The sequence below is a fragment of the Emys orbicularis genome, chromosome 1 (genome assembly GCF_028017835.1).
Source record: "Emys orbicularis isolate rEmyOrb1 chromosome 1, rEmyOrb1.hap1, whole genome shotgun sequence".
Taxonomy (NCBI): domain Eukaryota; kingdom Metazoa; phylum Chordata; order Testudines; family Emydidae; genus Emys; species Emys orbicularis.
The window spans coordinates 50,755,899-50,771,484 of record NC_088683.1 but is presented as its reverse complement, the minus strand read 5'-3'; the positions used below and the strand labels follow the sequence as shown (position 1 = coordinate 50,771,484).

The window sequence follows — 15,586 nt, the reverse complement described above, 5'->3', positions numbered from 1 at the left end:
TGGAGCCCGGTGTGAGACTCTGATTGGCTCGCAGACCAGCGAGCCGCTACACCGGGATTGGCTGGGGAGCTGCCTTTGTTCCCTTGCCACGCCCTCCGCGGCAGCCGCGGCCGCAGGGCAGCGGAAGTTTGAGTGCAAGAGCTACTCTGGCTGTAGCGACTGGCTGGGTGCAAGCAGGGGTGAGGCTAGCGCAGCCCTAACCACATCCGCGTGCCGCTGGTGAGCGTCTCCCGCTGAACCTCCGCTCGCGTAGCCTTGTTCCCAGCGGAGAGAGACAATGGACTTGGAGAGCAAAGTGAAAAAGGTACGGGCGGGGTTTGCTGTGCTGCGCTGAGCTGGGCTGGCTGCGCTGAGCTGGGCTGGCTGCTGGGTTACCTGCCCCGGGCGCTCCTGGGGCGGACAACGCTCCAGATCCCCGCTGCTGCTCCTCGTTGTTATTTTCCTATATAGCAGCAGCCCTGGCTGCTCTCCTCGCCCTCCCTCATTCAGATCCATCGCAGCCGCTGTCCTGGCTGCCGTGTCTGATCGGGAGGGAATAGATAAGCTCACTACACAGGAGAATGCATCTCCTGTTTCAGTCATAGTTAACGGGGGGGGGGGGGGGAAGGAGTATGGAGTGGGACCCCCCACCCCCAAAAATCTTATGTTGGGCAGGATCTGCTTGAATTATGTTGACTTTTCCCTCAAGCTGCTGCTGTCTTCTCAAGGGAGTGAGAGTTGTGCCAGTTAATTGGGGCTCTTTGAGTTGGATCCGATTAGAATGAAGTGAAGATCTCCAAACCCACAGAGCATGATGCATGGCCCCTCCCTTGTTCTCGCTCAGGTTTGCTAGCTTTGCTGTTAGCCTTCAAAGACTCGTACATGTGGGTCGTGGTGGTGGGTATGTGTGAAAGTGGTGGCTGGGAGGAAGTTGGTAACTTGATTCCCTTTCTTAAAGTAGAAGATTATAGGAAAGGTTGTTTAATGTGACCAGATTAAACTCGTACAAAATGAGAGGCACTGAATGACTAGTTTACTAACCTACTTACTGCCATCACCCCCTGTCCTTCCCCAGCCCCTAAGCCAAAGAAGGTTTCTCTCCACCTGCAGTGGCAATTGTTTAAATACAGAAAATTGCTCTCCAGACTCCAGGCCTATGATCCTGCAGCCCATAATTTTTATCTATCTGATAGGAAAAAACAAAAAAATTACTGCCATATTAGAACAATTGAACCCTGAAAAAAAATAAAAATACCCGACACGCTAACCTGTGTTCATGTATATACCATGTATAAAGGGCATCTTCAATGAAATGTTTAGCTAATTCAGTCAGTCAGTATAGTTTAAGGATACTCTAAAGACCAATTGGCTCATTTTGGGGAGAATATTCCATTTTGAGTCAGTTATGGATTTCATTTTCTGTATGTCTTGTCTATTGATGACCTTGTTTTATTGACATGGAAAACAGGCTCTTTGCTACGCGATATCAAACTTTTTGTTGGGACATCACAATTATTTGATTTGGAGATAAGTAAGAGAAGCAGATGGAGAATCAAAGTTCTAGTTTAATGCAAATTTCTTCAGTAATGAATTTTGGAAAGGCAGATGGAATATCATATGTGGAATTCTGTAACAAGGATGCCTTAAATAGATTTTTGAGGAGTTGTCATTGATTTTTTTCTAGTGTGGTTTCAACTTAACTGATAGATTTAAAAAGGAACCTTGCCATTTCATTTTATCTAGTTCAGCAGTTCTCAAACTGTAGGTTGGGACCCTAGAGTGGGTGACCCCATTTTAATGGGGTCATGACCAGGGCTGGCTTAGACTTTCTGGGACCCAAAGCTGAAGCCTGAACCCCACTGCCTGGGGTTGAAGCCAAAGCTGGAGGGCTTCAACCCTGGGAGGTGGGGCTCATGTTACAGGCCACCTGCCTGGGGCTGAAGCCTTTGGGCTTTGGCCCCCCAGCTCACGGTGGTGCAGCTCAGGCTTTGGCCCCTCCTCTTGGGGTCATGTAGTAATTTTTGTTGTCAAAAGGGTGTCACCGTGCAATGAAGTTTGAGAACTCCTGATCTAGTGACAAATGCATGTGTGATAAACTTAAACCTGGAAGCGTCTTAAATAATTGTCAAAACTTGTCTTGAGGAACAAAGGTTGTGTTAAAGTGTGAATGTTTTACATTTTTGCGATACTGTATTTGGCTAGGTACAAAGATTTATAAATGATTTTATTGCTCTTTTATCCAAACCTGCAGACATCCAAAATGTTTTTGTTTAGAAAAAAGTGGAAATGACGTTTATAAGAGATTTAAGAAATGTTGGTCTATTAGAGAGAAACTTACCAAAATGACAAGGGTGTCATGGGACTGTAGGTTAACAACTCATTTCTGACTCCTCCTCAAGTATAACCAATATGCCTAACTCTTCTTAACCTTACACTGAGTTAGTGTGTGGTGATGTAATCTCTATGGAAAAATTGATTAATGTTGTATGCAGATTCTATAAAATCACTTAGGCCCTGATCCTGCAGTTGACTGTGGGTGGGTGCAGCCACACAGAGATCCATTGATTTTAATGGGGCTGTACAGAACGGCAGAGATGTGCCTGCACAGTCTCTTGTATAACTGGAACCTTAATTAGTAAAAAAAAAACCTCAATTTTTTTGAATGCAGTTATGAAATGCACTTTAAGCCCCTGTACAATATTTAGATGTTTGACAACCTCAGGGTCCCCACTCTTTCTGAAATATTACTTCATCTTTGTACACGATGAAGAGCTGGGGGAAGAGTAAATCTAAAGTTTCAGACCTGTGTTTTCATAGTTTAGCATATCAGTTATGATAACTGATAGAACCTGACGACACCTACTTTTGCTTAATAGTTTGGTATTGGTTTGAGCAAAATGGTCATGGGTGAACACCTGCTTTAAATCATACAATAGGTAATGGAAATAGTGAAAGATAATATTACACACAGGGCTTTTCTGTTTGTTCGGTCTTGTTTTTAACCCAACTTTCACTTTTCTCTCTCTCATAGACTCCAAAGCTAGTCTTTCACCAAACACTTTTCTGCAGATATCCGAGACCTACAAACTTTGAAGCTGACAATTAAAAAAAAAAAAAAAAAAACGCAGCATGCTGGATTTTCATAAGTTAACCTTATGAAGTCAGGGATATGGAAGACTCCTCCCAAACATATACATTAATAAGAAACTCTCCATCGTTTGGTTTATCACCTCTCCTCAATTTTTTTAAACAAAAGATTACATTTACATTTCTCAAAAGAAAAGAAAGTAGCCCCCTGACAGATCAGCAACAGGATGAACTGAAAGCTTCACTGTGTGATCCTGTGTTTAGTAGTAAATCACCAGCCCTCATTGTACAACTGCTTTTCTTTCCCTAATGGGGGGTGGAATAGTGTTTTGATTAAAATTGTTTTATACTGCCATGAATTTACAAAAGGGCCACAGCCCTGAATTTCCACATTACAAAACAAATGAATCCCTGCTGTCTCCTTTCTTCCTAATGCCTTCTCTACTCTTTATTGAACCCCGTTTTCTTTCCTCCCATTTCTCTCCAAGCCCCTTTTCATGTTTTCTTAACACTTTTATCCAACTGTCTTTGTCTAAAACAATTAATCAAAATTAACATCAATAATGCCAGTCAGGTTTGCCACCCCAGAGTTGACAAGACAATTGAGTAATCACTATGTCCAGACTGAAGAACGTATTCTCATTTTCTTAGGGAGAAACTTGGCCTGGTGTCTAGTCAGAAGTTAGAAATGGATGTGGTTGTATCTGGTGCCCTAAATCTACCGTGTAGTTGGTGCACAACAGTAATTCATTGTCCTGAAAGAGTTTGGTTCTAAAAAAAACAAGGGACAATGGACTGAGCAGAGTGTGGCATGAAAACTCCAAGAGATACAATGTTGATAGATACTAGAAATGGAAAAGAGACATCCATTGACAATTCAGTATTGGTTTTTCTATAATATATTGAGTATCTTGTTTACTCTGCTACTAAATACATCAAGTGATGAAGCTTCTATGATGATACTTCTAGGGCTCCTCTCAAGCTCTAAAGAACAAAATCAGAGCCTATAATTCTTCCTCCCTACTCCCACACACATTGTCTTTCTTGTCTGTCAATGGCTATTAGGCAGGATGGACAGGGATGCAAAACCATACTCTGAAGTGTCCATAGCCTCTGTGTGCCAGAGGCTGGGAATGGGTAATAGGGGATGGATCACTTGATTATTACCTGTTCTGTTCATTCCTGTGAAGCACCTGGCATTGGCCACTGTTGGCAGACAAGATACTGGGCTAGATGGACCATTGGTCTGACTCAGTATGGCCATTTTTATGAAATCTTTCATTGCCTTTAATTTGGACTAAAATAATATCAAAGCAAATGCTTACTGAATTGCCAAATTGGTTCAAGTGTGGGTTTTATTATTTTTTTTAACTGGTTCAAACACTGTTTTAGGGATTTGCTTTGCTGTAACTGGATCCATTTTAACAATAGGTACACTGGCACAGCTTTTTAAAGAGTATATCTATGCTGGACAATTAACCAGGGCTCTTACCCAGGTTTTAGCCTTAACCCCTGTACCATCTATCCAGGTTTGGAGGTGCTTTAAGTCCAAGCTAGCTGGCTGAGTGGGGGCCATGGGTTAGAGCCTGGGCTCCACTTTAAGTTGAGCTGGTACCTGCTCACTTTCCAGAGAGGATACAGGCAAAAATCATTGAGTCCTATGCACTTCCCACAGTTTCTCTTCCCATCTTCTCTCCCCCCCAGGATAGGCAAGTGTTCTTACAATTGACTGGGAAAGTTCCTAGTGCATCTCAGAACAAAGAACCATGGGATGTTCCCCAGACACACTCAGGCAAGTGCACAAATGGTGAGGATGCAGTAATGTGGGTAGATCACACCCAGGCTAGACTCAGATTCAGGTGTGCTTACTTGAGTTAACTGTGCCGTATAGATATAGCCTAATATACACAAGCCCAGAGACTACTTCCCCTCCAAACCAAGAGCTGAGATGGAGGATACAAAGTAGCAGGAAGCTGTGCTCTCGATCCACGCCCTTCTCTTTTAAAACTGTTCTGTAGTTCAGTTATTTTAAAATCCTCTTTGAGGAGAACTGCAGTGGGGAATCAAGGGGCACAAGCAATTCAGGATCAGGCTCTGGCTTTTTCCATCTTAACTTAGTAATGAATCTGCCTGCTCTGTAGTACTCATTTCAGCTCCCCCTGAACACTGAAATTCTTCAGCTGTCTAACTCATTTGGCAATCACTAACTCAATCTTCTTTGTGTGTGAGATTCTGTGATATTACCAACCCATGAGCTCAGACTGAATCAGCACCCCAGAATTCAAGAGATTTGCCCTAAAAATCATGAAATTTACAAACAGAATAAACATGGTAGGGTTTTTTTAGTCTGTATCCTATTTTCTGAACTACTCCCATTGTGTGTGTTGTGACAATTGCAAGCTAAATTTTCAACCTGTAAACCACAGGTTGAATGTGAGCATACAAAAATGCAGGTCTCTGCTCTCCCCCCTTCCCAGTGCCTTGTCTTCCCCAGCAGCTGCCATCCAGGCTACAGGGGAAGGGACTTCCTTTGGGCTGTTACCTCCATTAACTCCTCCTCCCTGCACTGTGTTGGGGGAGGGAAGCCACTGCTGCCCAGCTAAGAGGAGTTCCTGAGCTAGCTACCTGTGTACTCATGAGATTGAGAGTCCCCCAAAACTGCCCTGAAATTGCAACACTGACAGTATTAACAGTACAACAGTAGTTGGAATAAGTAAACTTGGTTCTCTTCTTTTTAATTTCTTATTTTAATTTCACTTTCTAAATATATAAAATTTCATCTTTCCACTCTACTCCCCACAAAATTACTTTAATTCAATAATGATTTTAAAAAAGTCTGTTATTAAACTAGGGATAATGAAAATGCCTTGTATCTAAAGAGGGGACGGAAGATTATACAATAGAACTAACCTAAAAAGTACAGTACGCTGAATATTTGAGGACATGTTAGGCATATATTGTATTTGCTAGAAATAGTAGTTTGTTTAGTCTTGTTCTACAACTTTAATTAACTTAACTATGGGGACATAAGAAAAGTGAACAGTTACACTTCATTAAACTCCCTGTTAGGACCTTTGTTCTAAGGCTTTGTCTACACAGGCACTTTGTCTGCCAACAAAGCTGCTGCGCTCGAGGGGGGAGGAGTAGGTGGAAGTTTTGTTCGGGGGTGGGAGGGTGGGAAGCTCTCTCCTGCCGACAAACAGCAGCTACACTGCACGCCTTTTAGTGGCACCTCATAGTGTAGCCATAGCCTAAGTCTGAATTGGCTTTGCCCTGTCTGTTACATTGGTCATCTTCATAAAATGAGTCAGTAGGTCATAGTCCATCCTTCATTACAAACTATGTGATAATGCTGTAAGCATGGCTTTCCAGAGGAAAGGAAAAGCTGTCAATGAGTACTATTATTCTGTACATCTTCATGGTATAGTACTTGCTTTGTAAAAAATGTCTACATAGTTTATAATAGAAAATAGAAAAGATCAAAGCACTGCTCTTAAAAGTGTGGAATGTCTGCTTCCTCCCCATAAATAGAATGCCAAAATACTCCAGTATGTTGTAAAACTAAATGCAAATGGAGAAACAACTTTGGAAATCTTTAGTAAAGGTATTTGAGAAAAAGCTCAACACTAACTTGACACTTAAAGTACACATGGGTGCAGTTTACTTTGTGTTTTGCAGGGCATGGTTCAGTAATTGCTCTTGAAATACACTTCCTGTTTGTGACACTTCTGTTTGGTTACTACTGCCATGGAAACCAGTTACAACAGAAAACTCAGCCCAGTCACGGTCAATGTAGTGTTCAAAAAAAAAAAAATTTAAAGGAAAATCCATTTAACTTTTCAGTGCAAATTAACAATTTTGCCTGCAAGGAAAAAAAAATACCAAACTGAAAGGAGGTGGAAGGGGACGACTAATTCTATTTTTTGTTAATTGATCTTAGAGCAATTTCTTTTCTTCATTTGAAGAAAATAAAAATGAAGAAATGCTCACATGGTGCATCCTGACTGGCTGTCTGAAGTGTGTTCTACCGATCAGCAAATCGCTTCTGAAGTGAAAAAGTTGTCCTATGCTTAGGCTAAGATGCTAAAATACGATTATCTCCAAGTGTGTTTGGAAAAGATAATGAGCAGTTCTTTCCTTACAAGCAAAAGTAACGAAGCCCAAACAACAAGATCACTAACAATGTTTGGTGCTGAGATTTGTTAAAAGAATAATGGTTAACATCCTCCTTTGTCATAAACAACAGCTCTGTCAGATTCAGTAACTAAAAAAACATTATGAAACGGAACAAAGCATGAGGGGAACTTGAAGGAAAAATATTGATTTTCTTTCTTTACTAAATACACTGTTACATCAAGCACCCCTCCTTTAGGATTGTATTTAAAAAGTCTCTCCTGACACAATTGTCCAATTTCAATTGATTGCATAAATGATTGTTGTACAAGATGCAAGCTACCAAACTCACTAAAGTGGGAATAGACTAAAATAAATTGTTGACAGTGATGCTTTTTCTGTATGTGGCTTGTTAGTTTTTTCCTATGCCCCCTCCCCACCCTCTCAAAGATGAGTACACCGAGAGAAAAATCGCTAGGATCGAATTGAAAGGTGGACAATGGTTTTGTATTGTGTTATGATCATGGTTATAATTCCCACATCTCTGACAGCTGGATGTGTATGCAGCCAGCAAATACTTGTACAAGTTGAATAAACACGACTAGCATTCTTTGACATTTTAAGTAGTAAGTCTCCTTAATAGCCTTAGGCTTTATCACCAGGCGGTGTACCAATGCCTTAATGTTTACATTCTGACTCTTGCATACAATTTTTAGCTAGAGAACGTTGTAACAAGTGAATTTTCACTACTTGTATACTAATCTTTTTTCTGCTGCAGCCAGCTCCATGATTTATACTGTTGTCTGTGCTGCTATGACCATCCTCACTAATGTTCTCCTTCGATACAAACATTTTTCTGGCATCTCTTAATATTGTTAAATGGATTTTTTTCCCCCACAAATGCTCCTAAAACATAAAAGTGTAGGACTGGAAGGGACCTCAGTAGATCTAGTCAAGACCCATGCCCTCAAGGCAGAACTACATAATAACTAGACCATCTCTGACAGGTGTTTGTCTAACCTGTACTTAAAAACCTCCAATGATGGAGATTCCACAACTTCTCTAGGCAATATGTTCCAACACTTAACCATCCTGACAGAAAGTTTTTCCTAATATCGGACCTAAACCTCCCTTGCTGCAGTTTAAACCCCTTGCTTATTGTCCTATCCTCAGAGGTTAAGGAGAACATTTTTTCTCCCTCTTCCTTGCAAAGTACCTTTTATGTACTTGAAAACTGTTATGTCCACCCCTCAGTCTTCTCTTCTCCAGACTAAACAAAACCCAGTTTTTTCAATCTTTCCCCATAGGTCATGTTTTCTAGACCTTTGATCAATTTTGTTGCTCCCTTCTGGACTTTCTCTAGTTTTTCCACATCTTTCCTGAAATGCGGTGCCAAGACCTGGCCACAATACTCCAGCTGAGGCCTTATCAGTGTAGAGTTGAAGATATTGAGCAGAACTGGACCTAATCTAAATCCTAGGCAGATTTTTGGTATTTTTTTCATACCTCTGTAAAACCATCCTATTTTAAGACAGATTACAATAATAAAACTGGCATGTACTTGGGGGAGGGTGTAACATGATGCTCTTCATTACACATTGTGACAAAGTCCCAAGCCTGTATTGGTGGGTCCCATGCTTCTGGGCAGTTTCAGTGGCCTCAGAAACTCAAAAAGGCCCCAGTGTGACCTCCCTTTCTCAGTGTAGCAGCAAGAGTCTCAGCCTTTGGAGTTACTTTCATCATCAGCCAGTATGGGAGATGGGAAGGGAATACTCCACAGTCTCTGTTGCTCTGTAGAGCTCAGTAACCACAGTTCAGCCTACTGCCTGGACAGAGTCCTGCTTCCCTTCTCCAGGTGATCTCTGTAGAGTGGGGAGGGAACCCAGGCCCACCATCTACTCCAGGTTCCAGCCCAGGGACCCTAATGGTAGCAGCTGTTGGCTTTCCCTTCACCACTGACATGGCTTTGATTCCCTGGGCCACTTCCCCCATGGCCCCTTTTCCTAGTATCACCCTTACCTCAGGATTCAGCAATGCTTCCTCTTCTCCAGCTCCTTTCATCTCAGCCTCCTGGAGAGTACTGGAAGGAGAGCTTTTAACCAGTATAAGTGGGACCTTGATTGGTTCCAGCTGTCTCCATTAGCCTAATGGCCTTAACTGGTTAATTGGAGTCAGGTGTCTTAATTGGCCTGGAGTAGCCTTTTTTTGGCTATCCAGGGAACAAGGGCCTGCTCATTCTGAAGACTGATATACCTGTCTTCCAGCACTCTTATATTCTTCCTGTCTGAATCTGTCACAACATATAGTTGCCACTAAATTTCATAGGCATTGTCTCAGAAGCCTACACCTACATAGGAAAGCTCTACATCAAGACAGTAACTCTTTCTATTGGTGGGTTGCCCATAAATTGTAGTTATAACTTGCAATCATAAGAAATGGAATGTGAAATCTAACACAACTCTTATCTGTTCCTTGATTTTATTTCAAATTCCATTTCATTAAGTTTATCTACTGTAAAAGCCAATCCAACAATGAGGGTAAACGTAATCACCCGATCAAAATAGCATCAATATGGTACTCCCAGCAGCTGAATATCTTGTGTGGATTTTGTCCTCTTTGTCCATGTCTTTACACTTATTTTAGACATTCCCTAAACTAAATTAGGGTCTGTCAGTGATTTGTTTGTTTTGTGTGACTTTTTCTAAAGTGTGGTGGGGCACTGTGGAAAGTATTTTTTTTTTCTTTTTCTCTTGACTCTTCCACATCCATATGGATGAAAAGTTGATGTCAAGATGTTCTGCACTCTAACTTCATCCTTTCATTAGTGACTTTGGTTTATAGGCTACAGACTGAATGGTCACAGAGACTAAACTGCTCTTTTGCCTGTTATGGTGGGACTACCTACTTAAACAGTGAGGCACTGGGGAAACAATGTGGGGAAGCGTCCACTGTCCATACTCTTAACTTTTTAAAAACAAAAGACCTCGATTTCCAGTGTAGTGGCCCTTTTGCAAGTGCTAAAATCTCTTTAAAATGCTGTCAGCCTGATTTAAAATCATATCTGATAAAAAGGCAGTGGGGATGAAGTCTTTTATGCCAAATTTCAGCCTCAGTCAAATATTTGCGGTCTAGTTATAAATCCCTGATAATCCAGGTTAATAGTAGACATTCAGGGCTGCTATAATATATCACGCATATGAACAAACTATTAAATGGTTACATACAGCCACTGGGGTTATAGAGTAGCAGCAAGCTTTTGCTAAAAGTTCTGAAAAATATAGATGGTCAACTGTGACAGTTCGTTCAGCTTGGAATGGAGTAGAGTAGTCTTTTAAGACTATTGCGTGTTGTGAAGAAATACTTCCTTTTATTTGTTTTAAACCTGCTGCTTATTAATTTCATTTGGTGACCCCTAGTTCTTGTGTTATGAGATGTAGTAAACGACACTTCCTTATCTACTTTATCTACTTTCTCAACACTTCCTTATCTACTTCTCTACTTTTGGTAGCACTTGCTTAGCTGTAACCATTTAAAACACTGTGCCCATGAGTCATGAAAGGAGCATGAAGCAGATGTTCATTATATTTATACTATCTTCCATACCCAACCTGTCCCTAAATCAGCAATCTTGTTTGAAATACCAGATTTTTTTGGATAGCTTTCTTAAAAAACATTTTCTTTAACAGCAGTTGACGTGAAGAAACCTTCCTCTGGCAGCATTTCATTTGACCTATCTATCCAGTTTCTTCCATAATTCCATTTATGGAGAAATTGATTCCATCCTCTTTTCAAACTCTCATTCTCTACTTATGTGCATATTCAGTGCACTTTGTTATATTTTTGGATACACTGACAGGCTAGTCTGGCACAGAGTAACAGCGCCACAGGTCCAACATAAAGTGCTATTCAGAAGGTTCAGAAGCATGCCATTTTGAGAAGAGGAATGGAGAAAATGCAATGCATTTCATTAGCTTCCCTGCCAATTTGGGGACTGTTTGAATGCACCAAATGTGGTCTGTTGTAGTCAGTTAAAGAATATTGACTACAGTTCTATGTATATAGTCAGTCCTTACTGCTGAAGCAAAAGACACATGTACTAAATATTCTTTGACTATATTACTTGACACATGCTGGCAAGTGCAGAGTACACGTGAAGGACAAAACTCTGCAACACTTTTGTTTATGGATGCTAAATAACTATTTTGGGAGGTGGAATGAGTAGTTCTACTGTCAACAAAGGCAATGGGTATGACCACATAGTGGGGTAGAGACTAGTGCATTTCTGAACATGAATGGAAGTTGTAGCTAGACCAATTCAGACTGGAAATAGGGCACACATTTTTAACATTGAGAGTGATTAACCATTGGAACAACTTGCTACTCGCTGACCATTTTTAAATCAAGATTGGATGTTTTTCTAAAGGATCTGCTCTAGGAATTATTTTGAGGAAATTCTATGGCCGGTGTTATTCAGGAGGTAAGAGTAGATGATCATAATAGTCCCTTCTGGCCTTGGAACCTGTGAATCTATATGAATTTACAGGCTTAACCTCTTTACAGAAACTTCAGAATTCTTTTTTTTTTTTTTTTGCCGGCGGGTGGAAATGGAGATGGGGTTAAGTATCAAACAACTCAAGCTCTCTAAAGTAACTAGTTCATGAGGACCCTAGGCTGTCCCTATTTAACTCTTTCCATATTTTTATCCATAAAATTGCCTCGCTACTCCACAGGTCATATATCCAAAGATCTTATTAGCCCTTGTTGCCACAGCCGTGCACTGGGAATTCCTATTGTATGGCTTGTTCACTATAACCCCTAAATCCTTTTCAGAGTCACTGCTTTCCAGAATGCAGTCCCCTATTTTGTAGGTATGACCTTCATTACTTGTTCCTAGATGTTTAACTTTCATATAACTGTGTTTTTAAAAAGCATATTCTGTTTCAATGGGCCCATCTTACTAAGCGATCCAGATTGCTTTGTATGTCTACCCTGTTCTAATAATTATTTACCATTCCACCAATCTGTGTCCTCTGCAGATTGTATCCCCAGTGATTGCGTTACCCTACTAGAAACACCCTGATTAGATGGTTCCCAATTAATGTCTACTTTTTGAGCTCCATTAGCCACTTTGTTATCCATTTAATATGTGCTTTATTAATAATGCATAGTGCTAATTTTTTATTCAGAATGTCATGCAGTACTAAGTCAAATGCCTTACAAAAGTCTAGATATATTAAATCCACACAGTTTCCTTTATCAACCGAACTTCTGATTCTATACTTTGGTAGGTTTTGTCAAACATAATCTTATTTTGCATAAAACAAATGCATAATGCAGCAGAGGTTTTGTGAAATATTGTAGGCACCCAGCAATGAGGTGGACTTTGGGTGCTTAAGTTAAATGACTCTCTTGATCAGTGGTGGGCAACCTGTGGCCCACAGGCATGACGCAGGCCATCAGGGTAATCCGCTGGTGGGTTGCCAGACAGTTCGTTTCCATTTGCACGGCCGCCCGCAGCTCCCAGTGGCTGCGGTTCACAGTTCCCAGCCAATAGGAGCTGCGGGAAGCAGCGTGGGACACAGGGACGTGCTGGCTACCGCTTCCCACAGCTCCCATTGGCTGGGAACTGGGAATTGCGGCCACTGGGAGCTGCGGGCGGCCGTGCAAATGTAAACAAACTGTCAGATGGCCCACCAGCGGATTACCCTGACGGACCGCAGGTTGCCCACCACTGCTCTTGATCTTTGTTTAAAACTGGGTTTTTCCTTCATTGACTTTGTGTCTTTCATCTATGATGGCTGATAGTCGCTGTGGTGTTTTGTGTAACCATGCTTGTTGGATTCTGTTTTGCTGTTTGGTTGGACATGTTAGACTAGCACTAGAATAAGTTATTAATCACAGATAATCCTGATTAGCTGGTCAAGATAAAATGGAGATAATCATGGCTCTATAAAGAATGGTTTGTCCATTTATCAGGTCATTGAGCTATTCAGGAAACAGGGATGATGTAAGTGACCTTTTTTTAAATCCTAAATTCTTTTCCTCCGAGACCAGGCAATCTTCAATAAGGAAATCTTTCTCACATATTTTTCAGATGCATCTATTGTTCATGCCTGCAATATTAAGGTTTTCTTTCAGTGTACTATGTAAACAAAAATGACATGCAAGTAAGTGATACTAGATATCCTCTAAAAGCTTCTAATATGAAGGTAAATAAAGTTTATTGGCATTCTGTTTTAAAGCAAGAATAATTTTTGCCTATTGTAGCATACAGGGAAAGTGATCTTGCTTAGCATTAGTTTGCATTCTCTGCAGGCAGTCTGAGTTAGGACTGAGAAGAATTGGGAGGGAGATTATCAAATATTCATGAAATTCTTCAGAGTTTTTTTTTAAGTGGTTTTTAAATCCTCTTACTTTTGGAGAACTTCAGTAGTCCAAATCCACGTATTTCCAAACCTCTCCCTGCCCTCAGGTTGGCTTGCGAAATCCATTTAAACTTAAACTAGAGTCACCCTACCTCCCCATCAGACAAGGGCTAAGATTTGCCAATTAAATGATCAGTGAGTTTCCCATCAGCGTGTCTTATCCCTGAACCTCAGTTGGAAGGCCCCCTGCAGGGACCTGTTTTAGCCAAGTGTGCTTGATGTTAATTTGTCACATTCCTATTTAATAGAGTAGAATACGGTTGAGAGAAGTCCTGTCTCTAAATCCATCATCTTCTAAACATTTGCTGAGCTGGGTTCAGGTTAGCACATCCAGCGAGGGGTAACTGACCGTGCAAACTAGGATCCATCACCTTGAACCTTCAGGGTGACGAAGGTGCAGCCATGATCTAAAGGATGCACCTTTGAAATGCTAGTTTTTTGGGGAAAGAAGTAGGGAAAATAGCTCTGGAGTTTTGCATAGGAATGTTAAGTTATGGGGCAGTAGCTAATGGTAGAGGACAACATATGTCCTCTCCCATACTATGGATGCATGGGAAAAGCCCAAAGACCACAGATCAGAAGAGTTCAAGGGTAATAAGGTGACACTAATAGACATTTGATTAATCTTTCAACTGCCAGAAATGGCATTTCCTGTGACATTAGTTTATTTAGCTCCCTCTTGGAAGGCTTGTTCATCAGTCTGACATAAGTGCAGATTTCTCAATTCCAGATATGTTACTCATATCACAAATACTGCAGTTAGAATAACTAGAGCTCTATCTAAGATGGCAAACTACAACATAAGCTGCTGAATAATTAATTTGAACCATCGACTAAACCGGCGGTTCTCAAACTGTGGGTCGTGACCCTATTTTAATGGGGTCGCCAGGGCTGGCTCAGACTTGCTGGGGCCTGGGGCCAAAGCCAAAGCCCAAGCCCCACCACCTGGGACCAAAGCCAGAGCCAGAACCCCACCGCCCAGGGCTGAAGCCAAAGCTCAAGGGCTTCAGCCCTGGGTGGCAGGGCTCAGGTTACAGGCCCCCTTCCTGGGGCTGAAGCCCTTGGGCTTCGGCTTTGGCCCTCCCCCACCCAGGACATTGGGGCTTGGGCTTTGGCCCAGTCACCTAGGGCAGCTGGGCTCAAGCTTCGGTCCCCCCACTCCTGGGGTCATGTAGTTATTTTTGTTGTCAGAAGGGGGTCGCGGTGCAATGAAGTTTGAGAAACCCTGGACTAAACTATAAAAAGATTTGCTTTGCTTCATTGTTTTAGAGGCATAAGAATTACCATATTACATCTAACCAATAATTTAGTCTAATCTGATATAGTGGTATTTGACACCATTGCTTCCTTTCTTCCCACATCAAATATACTGCTGGCAATCTGAAGAATGGTGTGTGTACACATGCATTCTAGTGGGCAGAGAAGGAGTATTTTTTGCACTCTATGATGATAAGGATTGATGGTCATTGTCGTTCTAGCAAGTGTAAATAAAAATTCTGTTCTTTCAAGTGTCTAGTCCTTTTTTGGAATCTTAAACTCCTTAGCAGTAATCTATGTTGGTGATTCCATGAATTACCCTGATATACTCTTTAACTTTTTTTGATAGCCGAAAAATTATTCGACCTTCTAATTTCACTGCTACTTTGCTGTATTATGTGAATAGCAAATATCACTCAATTGTTGGCCTTTATCATACCGCTTATTATACTCTCTCCTGTTCTTCTGCATTCCAAATTAAATACGAGCCACTTTTATTCTCTCCATATATGAAAGCATTCCCCTACTGTTTACTCTCATTGCCCTTCTCTAGATATATTCTGTTGTGTCAGAGAGAGGTGGGCCAATGGTAATGATTGAGAACAGAATATGCTACACTGATTACAACACTATTGAGGACGGGATACGCCACAGTTTTAGCTATTCAGTGGCTAATAACATCTAAGTAATATCCTGCATTATCCTCGTGATGTTGTATTCTTTTA

General features: G+C 41.2%; 1 protein-coding gene across 1 annotated transcript in view; it reads left to right on the top strand.

The window, feature by feature from the left end:
* The first annotated feature begins 216 nt into the window (after positions 1-216).
* Positions 217-15,586, top strand: part of TES (testin LIM domain protein) — a 41,504-nt gene continuing 26,134 nt past the window's right edge. The window contains exon 1 of the mRNA XM_065423218.1: positions 217-304. Coding sequence (XP_065279290.1) covers positions 278-304 — 27 coding nt within the window. The 5' untranslated portion in view covers positions 217-277. The remainder of the gene's footprint in view (positions 305-15,586) is intronic.